General features: G+C 44.7%; 1 protein-coding gene across 3 annotated transcripts in view; it reads right to left on the bottom strand.

Annotated features, from left to right (window-relative positions):
- The window catches only part of RUNX2 (RUNX family transcription factor 2), an 85701-nt gene that overhangs the window by 35156 nt on the left and 24597 nt on the right, over window positions 1–25948 (bottom strand). For all 3 annotated transcript variants that reach the window (XM_063915208.1, XM_063915207.1, XM_063915209.1), the window contains one exon: window positions 24908–25012. In XM_063915208.1, the coding sequence (XP_063771278.1) occupies window positions 24908–25012 (105 nt within the window). The remainder of the gene's footprint in view (window positions 1–24907; window positions 25013–25948) is intronic.

Below are 25948 nucleotides of genomic sequence, written 5' to 3'. Positions count from 1 at the left end.
GCCACGACAAAAGACAAGTGATATGTACAGAACATTTTAATGGTGACCTCTTCATTATATTGTAGCCACACTTATAATACCAATAGCACTGCAGTCGCCTTCATATAGTGGCACAGGAGACAGATAAAATGCCGTCTTCAAATCCTAGAAAACTTGTTGACTATAGTACTCGTGGCGTTATTAGCGCATAATCTCCTTTACATCCACTAGGAGCTGGCAGCAAATAAAGTGGAGATGACAGACGGGTATACAGAGCAAGCATGCCTTAATAAACAGGTGTTTTATCAATTATCATGCATTATTGATCCACGAATTAACAAGCTCTTTCACCTCCTGTTTCATTGAGGTGTCCTAGATTGTGGCGGCTGATTGTGAGTTTGGTGTAAATAAAAAGAAAAACGAGCAAATAACTTTGCACCTGGGCGCTACACGGGGTGCAAATCCATTTTTGTGTGTGTGCACGAAGGTCGGACACGCACCTTCCAAATGTAAATCTCTCTGCACAGTTCATGATAGTAAGGAAAATGCATAAAAGATTACATTAACTGCTACCTGCAGACAGGCACATCTATAAATAACTTTTGTGCTGCATACATATTACTAGGTGGTACTTTGCTTTTTAGCTTTACCATGGTGTAGGAATGGCCATCGAATGGTTAACCATCAATGCTGCAATCGGTGCTTAACATCGATGTGATGAAACCATCAACAGATAACCATTAATGGTTTGCACCGTTGACGGCCAGCTCTGCAATGGGGCAGGCCAACGGCCAATCAGTGGGGTGGGCAGGGCTAAGTTCTCTGCCCCCCGCATCAGGAAAAACACTGCGATAGATGGTGGAGCAACATCGGATATCAGCCATCGATGGTAAAACCATAAACCATCGGAGTTAAACCATCAATGTGTGAGTTTTGGAGTCCAGGCTTAGGTATTGATTCTGTTCCAGGATTTGGTATATCTGCAGCTCCCCAGGTGTATGGAACTACAAGTACATGCTGTCAGGGTATACTAGGTCTTGTAGCTCAACAACTGGTGATCCCCTCATGTTTACATCTACGCTGTACTAACCATAGCACCAACCCACCAGACAGTCTCATGCAGTAGAGTATGATCAATGTCAGCACATTTGCCATCATGAGAAATGGTTATCATCAATGGTCCTAGCAGCATCCGGTGGAATATGTGTAACCTTGCAATACTCCTAGAGCTGCAAATCACTTTTTTTAAACCCAGAAAAGACCCAGTTCCATGTTCCTACCACACAAATGAGAACTGCAGTTTTCCCGTCCAACTAAAACAATTGCCTAGACAATGTGGACTGATTGCTCTCAACAGAGCTAACCTGTGTGGTCCACATGTGTTCACAGAGACCACGGGGAAACACAGAACTATTCTAGCACGTGTGTAAGTAATGTGCAGGCCGGAACGACGAAGATGAATGCCCTGTAAGATTAGCACATGTCACATTAAATACACCATCGCCTGAAGCACTGGACACACAATCATGGCTGAGGAAAGAGGCTTAGGCAAGACCATAGGATATCTCAACAACGTTTAATGGCTCCTGCGGAGACTGGTGTAAGATGAGGAGTTTCCTAGGGATAATAAAATACCACGGGCAGGACCCCCCTATTAGGAGCCCAAGGTCAGGAGGAATTTCAATATAACTAATCATGTTACATAAGTGACCATCTGCTTGTCAGTTCTTCATTTACCCTTGACATACACGCTGGCAAATCCTGCAAGTTTCCCAAAATTGAGACGCGTTGCAGGACAGTTAGTGGGTACAAACAGTGATGGCGGCCATTTTTTACAAGGCCAATCTTCATGAGGATGCGCTTTGCCTTAGGTACCTAGTAAATTGCATTCTTATGAATAGTATTCAGACCACAAATTGCCCGGATCAATGATGTCCTTGGCTTCCAATTCATATAAATGTCCTATTGGAATCTATGATCCCACAAAATGGCTGTCTTAGTGGAATCTATGATCCCACAAAATGGCTGTCTTGGTAGAATCTATGGTCCCCTCAAAATTGCTGTCTTAGTGGAAACTATGTCCCCCACATAATGGCTGTCGTAGTGGAATCTATGGTCCCCCCAAAAATGGCTGTCTTAGTGGCATCTGTGGTCCCCACAAAATGGCTGTCTTAGTGGAATCTATGATCCCACAAAATGGCTGTCGTAGTGGAATCTATGGTCCCCTCAAAATGACTGTCTTAGTGGAAACTATGTCCCCCACATAATGGCTGTTGTAGTGGAATCTATGGTCCCCCCAAAAATGGCTGTCTTAGTGGCATCTGTGGGCCCTGCTGAATTTATAGGTTGCATGGCTGCACTAAACTAGTTACCGTTGTGCACACTGCAGTACAAAGCACCATGGGATCCTGTAAATCTGTACATTCAGCAGGAATTGCGCCACACAGCATACGGCTTAATAAACAAGTACTGCGCGCCATGATTTCAGTCTTCAGCTTACACTAGTACACATGGAGGTCATTCCTAACACTGAAATAATCATGTTATACAGCTGTAGAGGCTTTATGACCGCTCGCTATGAATGTTTATATTTGCACGTGTAGCATGAAATCCAATGCATACTTAACCCTTTCTGTTCCTGCTGTGCATTTTAATATAAAACGGGTCATTCTGGGGTGGTTTTCAGTGGGTATGCGAGGATGACCAGCTGGCCCAAAATAGCCTTTTTTTAAATATATTTTGCTTTGCTTTCACTTTGTTTCCTTTCATTCCGTAAATAATTAACAACGGTACACATTTTATCCTGAAACTTCCAGTATAGCGCACCTGGGGCCTGATTCTCAGTCACACACATCCATGGCTGGTTATACACCCGGCCGCGGCAGCCTACTTACTACTTAATGCTACCACCAATATCAGCCCATATGTGCAGCATTGGCTCGTCTATGCCAGTATCAACCCGTTTATGCCAGTATCAGCCAGTCTATGCCAGTATCAACCCGTTTATGCCAGCATTGGCTCGTCTATGCCAGTATCGACCCGTTTATGCCAGTATCAGCCAGTCTATGCCAGTATCGGCTCATCTATGCCAGTATCGCCCAGTCTATGCCGGCATTGGCCCATCTATGCCTATATCAGCCAGTCTATGTCAGTATCGACCCATTTATGCCAGTATCGGCCAGTCTATGCCAGTATCGGCTCGTCTATGCCAGTATCAGCCAGTCTATGCTAGTATCGGCTTGTCTATGCCAGTATCGGCTCGTCTATGCCAGTATCGGCCCGGCTATGCCAGTATCGGCCAGTATATACTGCCATTGGGACATCTATGCCAGTATTAGCCAGTCTATGCCAGTATTGGCCAGTCTATGCCAGTATCGGCCAGTCTATGCTGGCATTGGCCCATCTATGCCAGTATCAGCCAGTCTATGCCAGTATCGGCCCGTCTATGCCAGTATCAGCCAGTCTATGCCAGTATCGGCCCGTCTATGCCAGTATTGGCCAGTCTATGCCAGTATCGGCCAGTCTATGCTGGCATTGGCCCATCTATGCCAGTATCAGCCAGTCTATGCCAGTATCGGCCCGGCTATGCCAGTATCGGCCAGTATATACTGCCATTGGCCCGTCTATGCCAGTATCAGCCAGTCTATGCCAGTATCGGCCCGTCTATGCCAGTATTGGCCAGTCTATGCCAGTATCGGCCAGTCTATGCTGGCATTGGCCCATCTATGCCAGTATCAGCCAGTCTATGCCAGTATCGGCCCGGCTATGCCAGTATCGGCCAGTATATACTGCCATTGGCCCATCTATGCCAGTATCAGCCAGTCTATGCCAGTATCGGCCCGTCTATGCCAGTATTGGCCAGTCTATGCCAGTATCGGCCAGTCTATGCTGGCATTGGCCCATCTATGCCAGTATCAGCCAGTCTATGCCAGTATCGGCCCATCTATGCCAGTATCAGCCAGTCTATGCCAGTATCGGCCCGTCTATGCCAGTATTGGCCAGTCTATGCCAGTATCGGCCAGTCTATGCTGGCATTGGCCCATCTATGCCAGTATCAGCCAGTCTATGCCAGTATCGGCCCGGCTATGCCAGTATCGGCCAGTCTATGCTGGCATTGGCTCATCTATGCCAGTATCAGCCAGTCTATGCCAGTATCGGCCCGGCTATGCCAGTATCGGCCAGCATATACTGCCATTGGCCCATTTATGCCAGTATCGGCCCGTCTATGCCAGTATTGGCCAGTCTATGCCAGTCTATGCTGGCATTGGCCCATCTATGCCAGTATCAGCCAGTCTATGCCAGTATCAGCCCGTCTATGCCGGTATTGGCCAGTCTTTGCAAGTATCATCCAGTCTATGCCAGTATCAGTCCATACACACCCATGACCTGCCCACACCCTTCCCACAGGACTTATCTGTTTCACGCCTTTGCATGGTTGTCTCCCAGAACCACCCATTTCACATTAGGCTGCATCCGCTCAAATGCGAATCGCATAACGCTACCCGATGCTGGGGACGTCTCATATGACGCATACGCATACCCCACTCTGAACGCATGCGCAGTCAGCAGCAAACCGCAAGATGCGCCCAGTTTTTGCCCTTGTGTTCAACTCCAATTCAGCCCCAAGGTCCAGGTGAAGTTCAAAGTAAAAATGTGCAAAGCAGACAATGGGAGATCTCTTATCCAGACACCTATTAATCAGAAGATTCCGTGCAGCAGAAGGAACAGAGGCAGCGACTGGGTGATGTCATACACGCCAACACCAGAGGCTGTCTCTGACTTGGGTAGTCTCCCACAGCTACAGCCCTTTCACCGTGATGGGGGCAATGTGTGGTCTTCATGACGCAATCTGCTGCAAAACGCGTCATCGTGGATCTGCCCCCAACTACACAAATTGTGGCTAGGGATGGCCATCATCCATCAATGTCTGTAAATCATCGATAGTTGACAGCCGATGTCAGATAGTTTTGCCATCAATGACGGCAACTTGATGGTTCTCCACCATCGATGAAACAGAGCTCCCTGATGGTTTTTTTTTTTTATACTCAGTGGTGGGACAAGGAGTCCACTTAGGAGTGGGACTCTGCCCGCTGTCACACCTGCAAAGACCCGTCCCCTGCACTGATTGGTGGGTGAAACCATCAATGATTTCCCTGCAAATTGTTATATACTATCGATGGTGGCCACTGGTGGTACAATAGATGATGTCCATCGATGGTTAACCCCCTGACGGTCATCCTTAATTGTGGCATTGAGTTCCTGAGGCGGGAACATGATGCCACCTTCACCTCCCCCGTTATACCTCCACAGGTGCACTGCTTAAATGAATAAAAATGTGCTGTATAAATAACCGTACAAGTCATATACACATACGGCCTACTTACAATAATACTCTGTGCTTACGCTCATAAAAGTATATTTGCACTAAAGAGTACTTAGTGAATAAATATAGTTGAGTTCTGGAGTTAATGAAAATGTTTGCTCGCTAATCTTTCATTTCACTGACTGGATCATCAAATTGCCAGGAGTATAAAAAAAACGTGTTTCTATATTTTTGAGGAAGTAATTAATTGTACTTAACATAAAAAAATAAATAAAACTATAAAATAAAATAAAAATTGCCATTAATGCATACCTTAACCAACAACAGGACGAAGAGCATCCTGCGCAGTGAGAGCGATATACGGTACTGTATATTATCACGTAAGCCGTTCCAACACGCCGCTGATCATTTTCCTTAACCATGAGCCCTGTTCTGGCCGCCTGAGCGCCCTTTTGGCCGGCGTATCATCCACGTCAGTGGTGGATGGTGGGTGAATTCTCTGCGGTGGTTTTGAGGTTTTGAGTACTAAGAAACTGTGCGACGTGATGAACAGTAACTGACATGATCTGCTCCAAAACACGTCTGATTTCCCATGTCTACAAGAACGGATTTTAACCCGTTCACCCCCCAACCTGTCACAGATGTGACTGATATAAATGTTTTTATGTGTACTTAATGCACGTCCCATAAGGATCACTAGCTAAGTGCAGGGAACTATCACAGATGCCAGAGACACCCCCAAACTATACAACTACACATGCCAAATCAAGACAAATGAGCCCCCGACTCCAATCTGCCCCAAACCCATCCCCAATCCACCTACCTCCTCTCCGCGTCCGCACACTTTGGGGCAAAATGCTAACCTTTTCACGGCCGGCAAACCAGGACTGTCCTGTGACAATGGGGCAAGAGGGAGGAGCTACTGTTTTAAATATACATTCGTTATTAAAAGGACCAAGTTGGGGCCCCTCTGCTTAAACCCTTCAGTTGTTTCTGGGATCAATGACCAGTATATACCCATCACCACATGTACAGTGTCAGTGTAACATGCCTGAGAAATACAGCCACATTACACCAAATATAGGGCCTAATTCTGAGTTGATCGCAGCAGCAATTTTGTTAGCAGTTGGGCAAAACCATGTGCACTGCAGGGGGGGGCAGATATAACATTTGCAGAGAGAGTTAGATTTGTGTGGGGTGTATTCAATCTGCAATCTAAATTGCAGTGTAAAAATAAAGCAGCCAGTATTTACCCTGCACAGAAACAAAATAACCCACCCAAATCTAACTCTCTCTATAAATGTTATATCTGCCCCCCCTGCAGTGCACATGGTTTTGCCCAACTGCTAACAAAGTTGCTGCTGCGATCAACTCAGAATTACCCCCATAATCTCAGCTTTCCACCAATACAGCCCCATGGTGTCACCATACACAGCCCCACTGTGCCACCATGGAGCCAAGTCACACGTGATTTCACCATGTGCCCTCATAATAATGCCAGCACTATGCCAACATGTTGCCCCATAACTAACAAATGGCTTTGTCATCATTATTATGTTGTTGTTATTATTATTATTATTATTATCTTTTATTTCTAAGGCGCCACAGAGTGTTTGCAGCGTCATACAAGGGTCACATGACCTCAGGAACCGGGAAGACACAGCTGCTGCTGCTGCCTGAACCAGGTAAGTTAACGCTGGGCCGCCAGGGACGATATGCTGTTCACTGGCGTTTCTATAATGGGTGCAGTGTGTGCGGTGCACACGGGCCCCTGAGTCCAGAGGAGGGCCCCCACCGCACACACTGCACCCATTTTTAAAATACTTACCCCTCCGAAGTCCAGCGCCGGCATCCGCAGCGCCATTAGTACACTGTGAAAATGGCCCAGCGGCCATTTTCACAGAGTTATGCGCATGCACAGTAGAGAAATCTCAGGGGAAATGGCCGCCGCGCCATTTTCCTGGAGATCTGCGCATGCGCAGTAGAGTCTGAGCCCTCTAGTGCTCAGACTCTACAGCGCTTCGGGCAGAGAGGAGGCGGCCTGACGGAGGAGGCTGAACACGGGCCTCCTCCTCTCTTAAAACGCCCCTGATGCTGTTATCTATTATATCAAATTTTCATCAGTTCCTACACATGATGAATGTCGACATGTTTGATGTCGACATTATGAGCATGTCAACGTTTTCATGTCGACATGTCATATATCATACCTAACCCCCATACTAGTAAAAACATAATAACACAACACTAAAACCACTGGCCGAAATGACATACAAACAGACAGTAAGTCACAGACAGGGTAGACGGAACGGCAGTGGGAGAGGGTAGCGCAACTCTGTAGCTAGAAGTGACAAGCGGAGGAGGGTCACAGTGAGGGGAAAGTCCATTCAGCACCTGTGCCCAGCGTAGGGGCAAACACACAGTATCAGAGTCACTGAGCGGGTACATAGAGCACTGGTGGCACAAGGAGAACAAGTAGGAAGAGTGCCCTGAGTTACATATACAGCCCACTAATGACACCTACAGCCGTGTAATGCCACCATATGCAGCTAGTAAGTATAAGTCACTCACTGCTTCACATAAACACACAGAAATATATACCCTGCTACTCAGGAGATAACATAGGTGACCTCTTATGTCCCCTGTTATCTGCCTCACTGTGACTTATTACACTACATCAGCGGCAGGCTGATAGCTGCAGGGAGATGTTGCATCCCCCATGATAGGAATCTAATCCGGTAACATGACCTCACCTCTGACAAACCTCTGCGCACATCATTTCATTGTCATCTGAAGCTCCTATGTAGAAAACAACTTCTATTCTATTTATTTATATGGAATACCATCCACGGCTTTCTGCATCCTAAAATGCAGCGTAAACTATTTCCAAAACAGAACGCACAAGTCTCAGAATACTGTCACAACTGGTGATTCTGAATCGCCCGCCACATCAATGTGTGCGTCTTATGTCGGTGAAGCGTGTGCGACTTTATGCTAATAACACTTCAAGCCCTTCCCCTGGTGTGCAGCCGTGCTTTGGACAGTGCAATGGTTGGGACGTAGCGCTTTGAGTTTCATTATAAAGTGAAATACCGCTCGGTGCATCTTTGGACGCAACCATCGGTCAAACATTGGAACTTTTACCAGCTCTATGGTAGATGCAGTTTCTCCGTCCTGGCCTCCAATGTCCCAGTCGCCACCGCGCCTTTGTGCACACCCAGAATGGGACGCATGCAGCACGCAAGTTTAGCGACTAATACGCATATGCAGTTGAAAACCATTGTTTGGGGTTGGGTAGTAATCAGAGCATGGGCACTATGCAATAAGCCTATAAAAAGCCAATACAGCTTTTAATCTGGTTTTCAGCGCCAATTGTTTTCATGTATTTTTATTACGAGTTGGAGGAAATGAATTTAAACAGAAATGTACGTCCGCGTCCTTTGCCAGAGATCCCTCATGCCCCGTGTCTAACTAAGGCACCGCAGCAGCCGGCTGGTTGCAGCTTTCTAGTATCCAGTGGTGTTAATGGTCAGGTAACTATTCACAAACTAACCACAGACTCACTTCCGTATCTAGACCTTGGCTTCCAACGCGAAGACCACACTAAAATCTAATCAGGGTCTTAGCTTGCACAATACGGAGATTTATGTGCGGTATTGATTTCCTCCCTGGTATTCCTGCAGAACAATTATGACTTTAGACATTTTTCTTTAAACCATATTATCAAAATAGTAATTTTTTCTGAAACGAGATACCCATTTAAATTGCTACTTGGCGACGCGAAGGGCCCTCCAGTCCATCTTTGAGCTCGCACATCTCCTCCAGTTATTCATTGGCTGTGTCCCGGGAGCCTGCGAGTGCCAAGCTCAACACGACGGACGAGCCAAAAATCCTTTGCCAAATACTTTCCAGTGCAGACAGTGCACCGTGCAAAGGCCTAACAAGCAGGGCGGCTCGGGTGTACTGTTTCATGGGCTGGTGCGGAGGCTGATACCGGGCCTTTGACTGGAAGCCATCGTGTCAGATCAATCTACAGAATCTGTTCTAGGAAAATAACAGGATGATCCGGATTTGGAGCAGCCGGGACCTAGGAGCTGCCAGCTTTGTTTCAGAGAATTTATTTTTGTACCCTGTTATTACAGCGGAAAAATTGTCAGTGTAGGGAAGTGCTGGAACCGTGTCCCCAAGTCCTGATCCCTTCCCCCTCTAGCCTTTGGCTTTTAGGATGCTGCAAATTTGGAGCACTGAGGGGGTGATGTATCAAACCTTTATGAGAGATAAAGTGAAGATGTTGCCATAGCAACCAATGAGCTTGTTATTTATCAAGCACAGCCTTTGAAATGACAGTTACAAGTTGATTGGTTGATTTGAGCAACTTCTCCAGCGGTGAATGAGCAGCGGTGAATAGACCCGCATGTGCACAGCGTCTATTCAAGGAGACAAGAGGGACTAGGGGCATGGTCAGCAGCTCACAGAGCGCTAGCCATGCCCCCATAGTGATGGAAAATGGGGACGTGGCTCGTGAGTGCGGTATTACTGCAAAGCCACGCCCCTTTACTAAGGCCACACCCCCTTTCTCCGCACCAGAGTCCTGCATCTTTCTTCAAGAAAGTTGGGAGGTATGAAACTGTATTTCTAGTTTTCTCACAAAATTATGTCATTTTCCTATGTTTATGGAATTAGGTAGACAATGGGGCTAATAGAGTGGGGTGCATACACTCCCACATGGCACTGGCCACACCTACACAGCCCTGGCCACACCCACATCACTGGCCACACCTCCTCCCCTTCTCTTTATAGAGCATTTTCAGTTGTGGCCCTTAATGCAGCCCTGCCCCAAGCTTGAGTTTCCATGGCTACACACACAACCTGTATATACTGTACATTGTATATTTAGGCAAATAACCACACCGAACACTAAAACAAGGAACAGTTATTTTGGAAACTATAGTAAAATAGAGTATTATGAGGGAGAAATCCATCACTGTAACTACAATTCACTATGCAGAGGTAACCTGCTCTGATTATTGTTGAACTATAAGTCCCAGGATTCTGAGCTGTCCCTGAACACTGTTAAACCATACACGTAGCGCAGAATGAAAGTTAGCCCTTACCCTCCCTGTTCTAGATAACATGCAGCAGTGACAGATAACAGTGAATACATGCAGGTTGGCCAGTCCTGAATGAGGACTGGAGACCGCATAGCTGTGGGTCAGAAAAGGCCGCGACTGGGAATAATCCACACGCATGTGCACACGAGGCTATGTTTGTGCATCTGTTGCAATTTAAAATGTCATTTTATATAAAGGCTGGAAATGTAGAATTGCGCTACAATTTTTTTTTAATCCTATTTCACTCTACTTCTGTTGCAATTTTTTTTAAATGCTTAGTCCTCTTTTCAGGGGTTTGCATCTGCTACCTCTTTCCCTTCTTCCTGTTATATTTTCGGTCCTTTCTGGACCTGGACACGTCCCCGAGGAGAACTCTGGGAGCAGGATAAAGGGATTCTGGGGAAGAGAAGGCAAACAATGGAACTGTATGAAATGGTGAGCTCTGCAAGCAGACGTACTTCTAGCACCAACATAGAAACTCCATATATAAAGTATAGGACTGTATTACTTAGGCAGGGGTGCTCAGGCTGGGCTTGCGTATGACGTACAATGACTACTGTAGGTACAGGTGAAACTCAGAAAATTAGAATATTGTGCAAAAGTTCATTTATTTCAGTTATTCAATTTAAAAGGTGAAACTAATATATTATATAGACTCATTACATGCAAAGTGAGATATATCAAGCCTTTATTTCTTATAATTTTGATGATTGTGGTTTACAGCTTAAGAAAATCCAAAATCAAAACTCACAGAAAATTAGAATATTACATAAAATCAATAAAAAGGGATTTTAAATACAGAAATATCGTCCCTCTGAAAAGTATAATCAGGCATATGTACTCGGTACTTGGTTTGGCCCCTTTTGCATGAATTACTGCCTCAATGCGGCGTGGCATGGATTCTATAAGCCCGTGGTACTGCTAAGGTGTTATGGAAGACCTTTTCCTGACAAGAAAAAAAGACCTGGGGGTATATTTACTAAGCTCCCGATTTTGACCGAGATGGTGTTTTTTCTTCAAAGTGTCATCTCGGCAATTTACTAAACTCAAATCTCGGCAGTGATGAGGGCATTCGTATTTTTTTGGAAGTCAAAGAAAAAAAATATACGAATGAATACACCATCGGTCAAATACGACTGTTTTTTGATACAACTCGGTAATTTACTAATAAGTGTATTTCACGAACACTGCCGGCAATAGCCAAACACTGCCGTGAAAAAATACAAATCGTAAAAAAAAGCAGATTTTAAACAGACCTGCTTTTTTTTACCGTGTTCTGATAGGCATGCACGGATCCATGAGATCCGTGCATGTTTATCAGTGGGAAGGGGTGGGAAAGTGTTAAATTTTCAGGAAAAAAATGCGTGGGGTCCCCCCTCCTAAGCAAAACTAGCCTCGGGCTCTTTGAGCCGGTCCTGGTTGATAAAATATGGGGGGGGAAATGACAGGGGTTCCCCCATATTTAATCAACCAGCACCGGGCTCTGCGCCTGGTCCTGGTTCAAAAAATACGGGGGACAAAAAGCGTAAGGGTCCCCCGTATTTTTTAAACCAGCACCGGGCTCCACTAGCCAGGTACATAATGCCACAGCCGGGGGACACTTTTATCTAGGTCCCTGCGGCCCTGGCATTACATACCCAACTAGTCACCCCTGGCCGGGGTACCCTGGAGGAGTGGGAACCCCTTAAATCAAGGGGTCCCCCCCCTCCAGCCACCCAAGGGCCAGGGGTGAAGCCCGAGGCTGTCCCCCCCATCCAAGGGCGGCGGATGGGGGGCTGATAGCCTTGTGTAAAAATGAGAATATTGTTTTTAGTAGCAGTACTACAAATCCCAGCAAGCCTCCCCCGCAAGCTGGTACTTGGAGAACCACAGACCGAAAGTAACCTCACCGCTGACCGCAAAGTTCCCACCATTGGATACAATGGAGCGCATAGGCGCTACATTGTATCTCTGCCGTGTGCTGCCTCACAGACACTACAGGAGCACACAGCCAATCTGGAGAGTGCCACGACGTGGCGCTCCCTGATTGGCAGAAGGGATCCTCTTTGACAGGAGTCAGGGGGGGTCCTGGCAGTCGGGGAAAGGGGTCCCATGTGTAAACATGGGACCCCTTTCAGTGCGTGGTCGGGTTTCTTTTTTTTTATTTTGCCAAGTACGTGGATTATACAAAGGACAGAAGATACCCTGGATTATGTGAGTATAATTTTTTTCACAGGTACCCCTAGGATTCTACATGGTGAAGAGGACCGAGCCTTGTGTGAACATAGGTAAGTATGTATGTTTGGAGGTGTGCATGTATGTAATAAACTTATACTGTCACGGTGTGTGTGTCCTGTTTTTTGTTGGGTATTTTTTTAGTAGTAGTACTACAGGTACCAGCGGGCCCGGTTTTCCACCGCATGCTGGTACTTGTGGTTCTCCAAGTACCAGCTTGAGGGGGAGGCTTGCTGGGATTTGTAGTACTGCTACTAAAAACAATATTCTAATTTTTTACACAAGGCTATCAGCCCCCTATCCGCCGCCCTAGGATGGGGGGGACAGCCTCGGGCTTCACCCCTGGCCCTTGGGTGGCTGGAGGGGGGGGACCCCTTGATTTAAGGGGTTCCCACTCCTCCAGGGTACCCCGGCCAGGGGTGACTAGTTGGGTATGTAATGCCAGGGCCGCAGGGACCTAGATAAAAGTGTCCCCGGCTGTGGCATTATGTACCTGGCTAGTGGAGCCCAGTGCTGGTTTAAAAAATACGGGGGACCCCTACGCTTTTTGTCCCCCGTATTTTTTGAACCAGGACCAGGCGCAGAGCCCGGTGCTGGTTGATTAAATATGGGGGAACCCCTGTCATTTTCCCCCCCATATTTTATCAACCAGGACCGGCTCAAAGAGCCCGAGGCTGGTTTTGCTTAGGAGGGGGGACCCCACGCATTTTTTTCCTGAAAATTTAACACTTTCCCACCCCTTCCCACTGATAAACATGCACGGATCTCATGGATCCGTGCATGCCTATCAGAACACTGTAAAAAAATGCAGGTCTGTTTAAAATCTGCTTTTTTTACGATTTGTATTTTTTCACGGCAGTGTTTGGCTATTGCCGGCAGTGTTCGTGAAATACACTTTTTAGTAAATTACTGAGTTGTATCAAAAAACAGTCGTATTTGACCGATGGTGTATTCAGTCGTATTTTTTTTCTTTGACTTCCAAAAAAATACGAATGCCCTCATCACTGCTGAGATTTGAGTTTAGTAAATTGCCGAGATGACACTTTGAAGAAAAAACACCATCTCGGTCAAAATCGGGAGCTTAGTAAATATACCCCTCTGTGTTGATTTGGGGAGCCATGTCATCTTCTGGTGTTGGTCCACTGTGCTTTATTAAGTCCAGAGTCAATGCATCCGTCTACCAGGACATTTTAGAGCACTTCATGCTTCCTTCAGCAGACCAGCTTTATGGAGATGCTGACTTCATTTTCCAGCAGGACTTGGCACCTGCCCACACTGCCAAAAGTACCAAAACCTGGTTCAATGACCACGGGATTACTGTGCTGGACTGGCCAGCAAACTCGCCTGACCTGAACCCCATAGAGAATCTATGGGGCATTGCCAAGAGAAAGATGAGAGACATGAGATCGAACAATGCAGAAGAGCTGAAGGCCACTATTGAAGCATCCGGGTCTTCCATAACACCTCAGCAGTGCCACAGGCTGATAGAATCCATGCCACGCCGCATTGAGGCTGTGATTCATGCCAAAGGGGCCCAAACCAAGTACTGAGTACATATGCATGATTATACTTTTCAGAGGGCCGACATTTCTGTATTTAATTTTTTTTTTTTTTATTATTGATTTTACGTAATATTCTAATTTTCTGAGATTTTGGATTTGGGGTTTTCTTAAGCTGTAAACCAAAATCATCAAAGTTATAACAAATAAAGGCTTGAAATATCTCACTTTGCATGTAATGAGTCTATAGAATATATTAGTTTCACCTTTTAAGTTGAATTACTGAAACAAATGAACTTTTGCACGATATTCTAATTTTCGGATTTTCACCTGTATAGTATACTGCATACAAATGGTGGTGCTGCTCTCTCACGTTACGTGTCATCATTTTATAATATTTCCTAATAGCTTCTCCTACTAGGGTTAATAAGGAAGTTACAGTACCACATGTATCTAGTCACATGCCTGCAACGCAGAGGTACGGCAGGACAGCCAGAACTCACCATGTGTGTCCTGTAACTGAACGCTTTTTGTTTTGGTTACGGCTGGAGCTATTTTTGTCCGTGTTCTCTCTCTTATACAGAGCTCTTTTTATATTCAAATCTCTCTGAATTAACTCTCTCCCCACGCTGAGGCCAGACCTATCGCACCAGTCATAACAAAAGTTTAGACACGAAAAAGCCAAGACCCTCCCCCCCCCCCCCCCCCTCCATCAGCGGGATATTGTTATTCTCACATAAATATTGCTCTGTGTGGTGTTAGTGTTACAGTCTCATTGCAGTGTGAATTCATTGTTTCCTGCCCCACAGATAATACACAAGACATGTCGGCCTGCATGCCAGTCATTCATTATCTAGCATGATGCTTACACCAAGCCCCAGAGTCTGACGTACTGAGAGAGGATTCACAACCACGAGATGAATTATTCTGTATATGGATGGTACAAGTATAAGTACATGTATTTCAAGAAACCGTGTTCTCTGAGGTAAATGCATAGCCCCAAAATGGCTGCCACCACTGCATGTGTGATGAGGGAGTTTTAATTAGCATCGATCTTGATTCAGACATAGGGGAATTTATACGCAGCTCTGAACTTTCTGCAATCATTTATATATATATATATATATATATATATATATATCTATATCTATATCTCCTGCGCCATTATAAATGTATGTAATAGGCTCACTTTACTGTCTTTAGATAACAGCGGATGATTCAGTGCAATGGTTTATAAAGGTCTGTGTACATCCGTTTCTTCTTCCCCAACCTTGTGCTTATTTTTATTTATGGAGGATTTATTAAACCCACTGCAGCGCTTTACAAACAAATGACTGGTATTCTAAAGGAAGCACCTAGCCCGCTGAATATCTGTCATGTAAACATATCTGCCGACTGTCCCAATTTAAGCAGGACAGTCCCAATTTCAGGGCTGCGTCCTGCCTACGGATTCAGACTCATTCACGTGCAAATGTACATACGTCCCACATCAAATTGATCAGATTAATCTAGCACTGTAGTTCTTTCGCTCACATTTTCAGTGAGAAAGATGCTCGCCGCCGCCAAGTCGCCAGGGAACTGGAGCTCCGTGATTGGCTATTTGCCGCAACTTGAGCAGCAGTGTATGAGAACACATCTTTATGTGCAAGGCGGTCATCATCTGCGGAATGTGTGCTTACACTGCTGGGTACCGCTCTTACTAAATAACAAGACACCATGTGGCAGGCTGGTGTGGCATGCAAAATGGCTGCTGAGAGACCATAACCTGCATATAGCCCCCAGCCCCTGACTGCCGGCTGCAGCACACACTGGTGTTACACACACACAGAGCCAAAAGGAATCCTGACTTCCAGCAGCTGTTTCCTGTACTCAGTGCTTCCTGCGCTCCATCCCCTCCCTCCATGAGGCTGATCTACACATGAGAACAACAATAACACATAGAGAGTAACTGTCCTGTAAGGTGACTGTCAGTGGCCAGAGGCCGCCATTACTGTTCCTGGCGACATTTTCCTTGTGGTTTCCCACAAATATGTGGTTAGAATGTATCTGAAACATAAGGAACAACATGGCTGGAGTAATGGTTAGCAAAACTGCCTTACAGCACTGAGATCTTTGGTTCCATTCCAACCATGGCTAACTGTGTTGAGTTTGTATGTTCTCCTTGTGCTTGTGTGGATTTCCTCCCACACACCAAAATTATACTGGTAGGTTAGACGGCTCTCGACAAAAATTAACCCTAGTGTACATGTGGTAAGGAATATAGGTGGTCATTCCGAGTTGATCGCTCGTTATTTTTTTTTCGCAACGGAGCGATTAGTCGCTAATGCGCATGCGCAATGTCCGCAGTGCGACTGCGCCAAGTAAATTTGCTATTAAGTTAGGTATTTTACTCACGGCATTATAAGGTTTTTTCTTCGTTCTGGTGATCGTAGTGTGATTGACAGGAAGTGGGTGTTTCTGGGCGGAAACTGGACGTTTTATGGGTGTGTTTGAGAAAACGCTGCCGTTTCTGGGAAAAACGCGGGAGTGTCTGAAGAAACGGGGGAGTGTCTGGGCGAACGCTGGGTGTGTTTGTGACGTCAAACCAGTAACGAAACTGACTGAACTGATCGCAGTGGCAGAGTAAGTCTCGAGCTACTCAGAAACTGCTAAGAACTGTCTATTCGCAAATCTGCTAATCTTTCGTTCGCAAATCTACTAGGCTAAGATTCACTCCCAGTAGGCGGCGGCTTAGCGTGTGCAAAGCTGCTAAAAGCAGCTTGCGAGCGAACAACTCGGAATGAGGGCCATAGATTGTAAGCTCCACTGGGGCAGGGACTGATGTGAATGGACAAATATTATCTACAAAGCGTTTCGGAATATGCGTACGCTATATAAAATACTGATATAAGTAAGGAGTATAAAACAGGGTTTCCTTATGGGGAAGGTGACCATTAGTCCACTAGGTTACTCCTCTGACATGTAAATTGTTATATAATTCTTTCTTCTGCTGAATTCATTACATGTATTTTTTATGTCAGTATAGTTGTTTGCGACACTTCAGACTGAATAAAAAAAAACAAAAAAAAAAACATAGATTTCTTATAATGTATTCCCTTATATCTGTACAAATCAATTTCTTTTAATGTATTCCCTTATATCTGTACATACTACATTGTAGCCCTAAGCATACATTCCAATTATCCAGATCTCCATGGGACAGTCCAAATTCACAGGTGGCGTAAGGGGTGGAGTTTCTTTCCAAAGTAGTTGTTACTGGTTGTACTTATCCCAGATCCCCGTGTTTTTGCTCAAAAACTGGTCAATTTTCAGGTGAAAAAAAAGGTCTGCAATTGAATTGCCCGATAAACAACATCAGGCAAAAATCACGAAAACAGACACAATTGAATTTCACCTTAACTGTTCTGAGAGCGCATTGTGGCTGCGCAGACGGAGGTGAGCGCATGCAGAGTTTAATCTAATCATGGCAAGGCATGTGGGCTGCGGATCCTGCACTCTGATAGTGAATTCCACAAGCAGGTGTATAGGGGCGATGCAGCAGTATACATGCCGCCAACTCTGAATACGGGTGAAGGCTCACTTTTAGTTCTGAACACACAATGCGGCCTCACCTGTGACCGTCTTGCGTGTAGCTGTGAACCAGGCCCCAAGTGGTTAATATTCAGCAACCTAATTTGTCATATTTTAGAATAACCCCTCCCAGTCACCTCAACTATCAGCACAATAGGGTCCATTCATTGGCTGCTCAACCCACGTCTGCCTCCATGTCAACAATATTCACAAACCAACACCTTAGTTCTCGTGTCAAGAGCACTGAGTGCATGCAGCCGTCCAATCAGCTCTCTTCTTGACACGAGGAGATGAAATTTAAAATCCTCTTTGTATCTTCAAAGTCCCCTACGGTAAGCAACTGCTGACTGGGCAGGGGACCCCCGGTAATGGAACCTTGCCGTCTTCAGCGTCAGAGTGCAGTTATTTTCTATGATGCATATGACCTCCCCAGCGCTCTAGAACAATATAATGTGATTTAACATGCTGTGCTGCAGGACACCGACCGGACAACATGCAACGCACAGAGGAACATCTCTGCAATGCTGCATGCAAGCCTAGGAATGTGTAAACAGTCCGTGTTTCTGTGCATCAGTTCCTCAGAAAGTTGCACAATACGGATGCCTCTCTCTGTGTCATTTCCTGCCTGGCCGATGGCCCAGCTTCTGACACTCAAACACAAAAGAAGTAACAAAAAATAACATACTGACTGATTACAGAATAGAAATTGTGCTTCATCCATTAATGCTGCCCCCTCTCACTGCAGAAGCTGATGGACAGATATTTGTTTTATTAGTTTCCCTTTACCAGCACTTAGTATACATAAAGAGATTCTGCACCGCCACTAGTTATATTATGCTGGCACATGTAGAAATCAGATAATCAGTTTGTCCTCTTACACATGACTTTAATGGATTGGTTTACGTATACGCTTCTGAAACCTATGCCGGGTCCCGTGTTTTACCTGTCTGGATTTCACTGTGCTTTTAGCCATGTATATATATAATCAGGTACATTTGTTTTTTATTTATTTGTTTGGGTCTTGCATATGGCACAGACCTGCTGACACAGTTGTATCCAGATAGCAGCATTTGTGCCATCTCCTGGGGCAATAAAAAAATGCACAAAACCAGCTGATGATATAAAGATGTGGCTGAAAAGCACAGCATGTGCTTGATTCTGAGTTGCATGCCAATCCAAAAGTGTATGCGTCTACTGATTTTATTCAATTTGCACTTTAGGGGTCATTCAGACCTGATCGCACGATAGCTTTTTTTGCAGCGCTGCAATCAGGTCAGAACTGCGCATGCGTATGCACCGCAAAGCGCAGGCGCGTTGCATGGGTACAAAGCGGATCGTTGCTGTGCGATGGGTTTTGCGAAGAATCCATTTGCACAGCCGATCGCAAGGTGATTGACAGGAAGAAGGCCTTTGTGGGTGGCAACTGACTGTTTTCTGGGAGTGTTTGGATATACGCAGGTGTGTCCAAGCGTTTGCAGGGCGGGTGTCTGACGTCAATTCCGGCCCCGGACAGGCTGAAGTGATCGCAGCAACTCAGAAACTACACAAATTTTCATTGTACCGCTCTGCTGCACATGCGATCGCACACTTGCACAGCTAAAATACACTCCCCTATGGGCGGCGACTATCTGATCGCAGCGCTGCAAAAAACTGCCAGCGAGCGATCAGGTCTGAATGACCCCTTATGTGCCATATCATGATAGAGACTCTAGGTGCGTGGAATGTCATGGGCCTGTAGGTAGCATACAGCCAGGGATCTGTGCCCCCAGCATGGGGAAAGCATAAGTAATAATGATGAGTTGTGGCTGTGGATGGAAAAACAGTGGAAGGTGCGACTCTGTAAAGCCATAGTGATGTATACTTGAACTTACCGCTGCTTTGTGTGTGACTTATAATCAGGCGCAGTATGTATATGTGTACAAATGTCTGTGAACACTGTTCAAATAACCATGGCCCTCATTCCGAGTTGATCGCTCGTTGCCATTTTTCGCAGCGCAGTGATTAGGTTTAAAATCGGCATTTCTGTGCATGCGCATGCGCTAAGTACTTATACACAAAACTGTGCAGTTTTACACCAGGACGAGCAACGCTTTTCTGTCGCTGTGTTGATCGTTGAGTGATTGACAGGAAGTGGGTGTTTCTGGGTGGAAACTGACCGTTTTCAGGGAGTGTGCTGAAAAACGCAGGCGTGCCAGATAAAAATGCAGGAGTGGCTGGAAAACGGGGGAGTGGCTGGCCGAACGCAGGGCGTGTTTGTGACGTCAAACCAGGAACTAAACAGTCTGCAGTGATCGCAAGGTAAGTATCGAGCAGAAACTGCATGAAATTTTTTTGTAGCAGAACAGCGATCCTTTCGTTCGCACTTCTGCTAAGCTAAGATACACTCCCAGAGGGTGGCGGCCTAGCGTTTGAACTGCTGCTAAAAGCAGCTAGCGAGCGAACTACTCGGAATGAGGGCCCATGTGTCTAACACATTTGTATCTGACATGCCTTTACACCAGCAAGTACCGGCCTTCAAGCTACATGCTATACACTAATCATGGTTGTATTTGCTGCTTTTAGCCATTTTGATCCTACCATCTGCACGCTATGTACTAAGTCCGACTCGCACAAAATTTAGCTCCTTGGGTTTTTAATGCTCTTGGAAAGCGTTCTGAAATCCGGGCACTCCTCTTTCTCATCCGAGATGTATACATCCAGGGAATTCAGTTTTGTGTCTTTTTCTCTGTATGTCAGGATAAAAATAGTTCAGAATGTATTATACTAATTCAAATCTTCTGTTCTGAGGGTGGGCTTGCCTCTGGGATGACACATTGTGATTCAGTGACACACAAATTCTTTGTGTGCCAGTTTTGTTGTTTTCTGTCTTGTGTGTCTAAACCTATTCTTGTTCGCTGATGCCTGGCCATAAAGCAGACAGATTCAGCTGCATTCTACTAGATTAAAAAGAAATATGTCAGTGAGCACTGTACCTTTAAGAAAAGGGGTAAAAAGTGGGTTCTGTATTTAACAGCCTTTATTAGACATATTCATTACATCAATAAGATGAATTCATTTTAAAGATGATGTTCCCCAATTTATATTAATTTATTGTAGAGTGCATAACTCCAGCAACTTTTACTGAATACATGTTACTTCCAATCTTCCCTCTGTGCTTTTCAGTCATGCCATTATATAATTATTTATTTATTTTGTTGGGATACAACACAGAGCAGCTACCTGAATACAGCTGTTTCCATTGCAGATACAACAGCAAGAGTCATTTTCCTATGTAGTATGTGGATAAACAGCTCTGCCCGATGACATAAATATATGGCTGAAAACAGCAGAAAAAGTAGAAAAAATATGCATTTGAGGAATGAGTAATTAGAGCCATGCAAAGGTGGAATTTCTCCTTCTAGTCCATATTTTCAAAGGAGCATTATTGTCAGAGGATACATATTATATTGTATACCTCATGAGATGATCGTGCAAACATTTGTGAATTGATTACCTGCTCCCTAAACGTGATTGTTACTATTTTACTGTGCAAATCTTCTTACAAAATTATTTACTAAAAAATATAGTTGCTTCTTCAAATTTCTCAAAACTGCAATAAAACAATAAAATAAGTAAAAGAGTGATAATAAAATCCACAATGATGGGAGAAAACAGATAATGATCCGATAATGATCACACTCACACAGGTGGGTACACCATGAAGTAACAATGATGGGATTAATACAAATAAATATATTTTTCCTTTCAGTGCTTGGGCTGTTATGTAATTAGTGCTACAACATCAAGTCAAAATAAGGTACTTCTCTAAATTTTAGAATTTGAACTCAAAATCAGCAGACCCTGCATCCAAATCTGTTCTGGGGATGCATGCCCTGTGCGACTCCAATGGATGCTCAGAAGAAAAAACACTGACCATTTGCATAGCTTGCCACTCTGCATCAGGCCCAATGTGTGAACGAGCCCACTGTGGTTCTACAAGAACCTTGCACAGCAGTCAGTCTCTGTTCAATCTCCATGTAACATATCCAAAGGTGACACCCCCTTACCTAAATCAGGAGCCAGACTAAGCTGTACATGACCAGAAAGCAGCTGCAGACCATCCAATCCATCCCGTCTTATTCCATAGTCTAAAGGGCCCTACACATTGGCCAATCCGCCGCCGAGCAGCTCGACGGCGGATACGGCCGACGGGCGACCCAGCGGCGGATGGGCAGTGACCAGGGGAGTGAAGTTTCTTCACTCCCCGCGTCACCCGGCTGCATTGAAGTGCAGGCAAATATGGACGAGATCGTCCATATTGGCCTGCATGTACAGCCGACGGGGGACCAGCGATGAACGAGCGCGGGGCCGCGCATCGTTCATCGCTGGAGCCTCCACACTCAAAGATATGAACGGTCTCTCGTTCATTTATGAACGAGATCGTTCATATCTTTGACTGATGTCGGCCAGTGTGTAGGGCCTATTACCCATAGGTCTTCATTCAACCTGTGGCCCTCCAACTGCTGTGGAACTACATATCCCAGCATGCCATGCCACAGTTTTGCTATTAAGACATGCAAAAACTGAGGTAGGGCATGCTGGGATGTGTTGTTCCACAGCAGCTGGAGGGCCACAGGTTGAAGACACATGGTCGGTCTAACCCCTAACGGAAGACAATAACTAAAGAAATATGACACTAGTACTGCCATACACTGAAGCTTCTGTAGATAATCTGTAGCTCTACAGCTGTTGAGGAATTTGCTGGGACTTGTAGTACCGCAGCAGCTCCAAAAGACGCAGGTCATCCCATCCGGCCTCTTTCCGCTGTAGTGCAAGAGCTGACACTTTATTATTCAAGCATTCAGAAGTGTTTTACTTTCCGTTCCTATTATCTGTTTCACATAAATCATTTTGTTTTCAAATATTTTCCCGTCTTACCATCAGTATATAAATATTTATTCCTAAATCTGATCATGGGACCTTAACGGGTCACCCTGACACTCTCTAATCTGTTATGGTGTGCCCTCACAGAAGCTGTATTCTGTCAGCCTGGGAGGAGCGGAACGTTCAGTGAAATATCTGACGTAGCCAGACAAACATTAGGAAACCTGGTTCATTTAGCCGAATCCAACCGTGGTAATTACTGTTAATGCCACAAATCAGACAATTATTTCCGCCAACAGCCAATGAGATCATTGCTATTCAAGTGGCCGTTTCAACAAGTATTTCTGAATAACATAACTGGGGGTGAGGAGATAACACAAAGCAATTGTCTCTGGGATATGTCCATGTTTACTGCCATGCGAATGAGCCAAAGTCTATTACTGATGTTTTATTTTTGCTGGGAAGCCAGTTTCTCTCTCCTAGCTCTCAACAGCCCAAATCAGGACACTTTGAGCCACTCCACTGACGCTACCGGGGCCGCGTTCCGAGCTTGCCCACGACACACCGCAAAATGAATGTAGCTTCATTCGCAAAATACAAAGGCCCCCATTTATCAAGCGTTGGAGAATAATAAATAGCACAGTGATAGAGTATCATCCAATCAGCTCCTAACTTACATGTCACAGGCTGTGTTTGAAAAATGACAGTTAGGAGCTGATTGGTTGGTACTTTATCGTGCTCTATTTATCACTCTCCAAGGCTTGATAAATCTGGGACAAAGTTCTGTCCACATACCAGATGGTTGCAGCAGCATAAGGTGGTAAATCTGGCTTCTGCGGACTTCCGCACCGCAACCGCTTTGCGTCCGACTCAGATTCGGGCATTCTATGCAGGTACACTTAGACATCGCTTGCTGGAAAGTAGCACACAGCTGCTTCTACCATTATTACAGAAAGCGGTGCCACCTGCCCCTAGTGAATCCACCGGCTGCGTGCAGCAAATGATTGGTTCTCGCTGTCAAGCGGCTGCTGCCACTGAGTGATCTATCGCCACTGATGCTTGCAATTCACTGAACAGAAAGAGTCACTAAACTGTAATACAGGAGGACACGATAAGAAAAATGAACCTACATCATGCCCGAAAAAGCTGCAGAATTTAACATATTTTAATGTGTTTGGGTGTTAGATAAATGTAAATCAACTACCCAACGTCATCAGCCATCTGGACGGGTCACTTTCCATCTTCTTCACACCCTCTGATGTGGATACGTCAGCAGAGAAACACACATACCCCGACCCTTTATTAATATGTTCCTTTAGTAAAATGCTAATTTCAAAGGAGTACTCACCTTTATGTATCACAACTTGGAGAGAGCTAAAGTACCAAACAATCTGCATTTTTCAAACACAACTGTAAAATGACAGGAGCTGATTTGTCTCTACTTCATCACTCTCCAAGCTTTGATAAATCTGTCCCATGGCATAGGATAAATGATGCATTTTTTATGCTTTTATTTTATGTGATTGAATAAAATGTTTATATAGTAATGATCGGTATCTAGCGCTCTCTTGTGATATTGCATGTTTCACAATTACTTTGTATCTATTTGAGTATCGCAGAATACTCATGTGGGAGCAGCTATAAGTATATAGACATCAGTATATCAATTCTGTTATATAAATTGGGTGACCAACAGCTTTATTTTGGGCCTTATATCAGAGCGCCTGATTTGATAATTTTAGGAGTCATAATTATCAAGCACTATCGTTATTATATACCTCACAAATACACAACTGTCACATATTAATATCTTACTTTAAATGTGTTCTAAAACAATGCACTATATATAATAGGATGCAGAATTGTGAGCAGAGGCCCCCATTATAGAGGGCACACATAAGACGTGTCATATGCAATGTCAGAAACACCGTGATGTCACCATTGTCCGGGAATATCTGGAAAATGTATCTGCCCACTGGCCCTCGTACGTCGTAAGCCAACAGTGGCAAATCAAAAGTGGTAACACATGAATTATTGTATCATCAAAAGATCTATGTACCAGTATGTGATATAGATATATATATATATATATATATATATATATATATATGTATATATATATGTATATATACATCTTTTTATTTTCAAAAGCTAATATGCATATGTGGGCTGTACTGTTATCCACCACCAAACCTGGTGAAATATTGTACTATTACTATGGGGAACAGTTGGACCTGTGGGCAAGGTAAAATATTTCTAGAGTAAGATTATGTGGTTAATGTTGACATCATCCATATTTCTGACACTGTGAGGAGAGAATGACTGGTGCAAATCAATGTGGTACTTACGTCTCGGCTCCCGCGGCCCATCCACCGTCACTTTTATGGCTCTGTGGTAGGTGGCAACTTGTGGCGGGTTAGTGAAAATCGTTATTGTCAACGTAAAGCTCTTTCCTGCAATTACGAAAGTAGAATCGGGTGTAAAACTGCTGTTCTAATATACTGTAGCAAGCTTTTACATGGCCAAACTTAGACCCAGATTTATCAAGCCTTGGAGAGTGATAAATTGCACGGTGTTAAAGTACCAACCAATCAGCTCCTAACTGTCATTTTTCAAACACTGACGGAGCTGATTGGTTGGTGCTTTATCACCGTGCAATTTATCACTCTCCAAGGCTTGATAAATCTGGGCCTTACAATGATCTTACATATCTCACTAACCAAGATGTTTGTTTGCATAATGATATAGAGTAGTGTTACATTTACATTGTGGATCAAACAGATAATAAATAATATCTCCACTCAAAACAATATTTTTCCTTATTAAAATCACTTTGCTGAGCACTTAGCAGTAAATACATGAAATAAGGCTACTGCCTGAAATTGCCTATTTATACCTCAGAAACACACTGTGACTGCCATTAAGAGAAATCACTGTCTTTAGCGGTATCTATACCAAGAGATTATTGCTGAGGACCCCCCCACCACCACCACACACACACAGCGTCACTGCCAGCCACGCCCCCTCTTTGTTGGGATCATTCCAGATGTTGGCGGCCCCATCATGCCAGCGGCTTAAAGGGCTCTGATACTGCTGTTCTGCCCCCAGCAAGTGGAGCCCCTAGGCGCATGCCTTACATGCCTAGTGGGAAATCCACCACCATAACAACATGTTCCACTTTGCTTCACAATTGGTATCTGGTTCTTTGGGAATTGCAACAATACCAAGTCAGATTTAAACAATCTATATCGATACTGTATATTAAGAATGTGATGCTTTATATAAGACAGACTGTGGATCTGTAATTCAGTGAATGATGTTCGCGTTTGTGTTGTTTTATTTCTGTGTTTTTTCTTTGTTCATATTCCAAAAAAGAAACAGATGAGACG

This window comes from Pseudophryne corroboree, chromosome 4, assembly GCF_028390025.1.
Source record: "Pseudophryne corroboree isolate aPseCor3 chromosome 4, aPseCor3.hap2, whole genome shotgun sequence".
Classification (NCBI taxonomy): domain Eukaryota; kingdom Metazoa; phylum Chordata; class Amphibia; order Anura; family Myobatrachidae; genus Pseudophryne; species Pseudophryne corroboree.
Note: the sequence above shows the minus strand (reverse complement) of the source record. Positions and strands in the feature narration are given on the sequence as shown.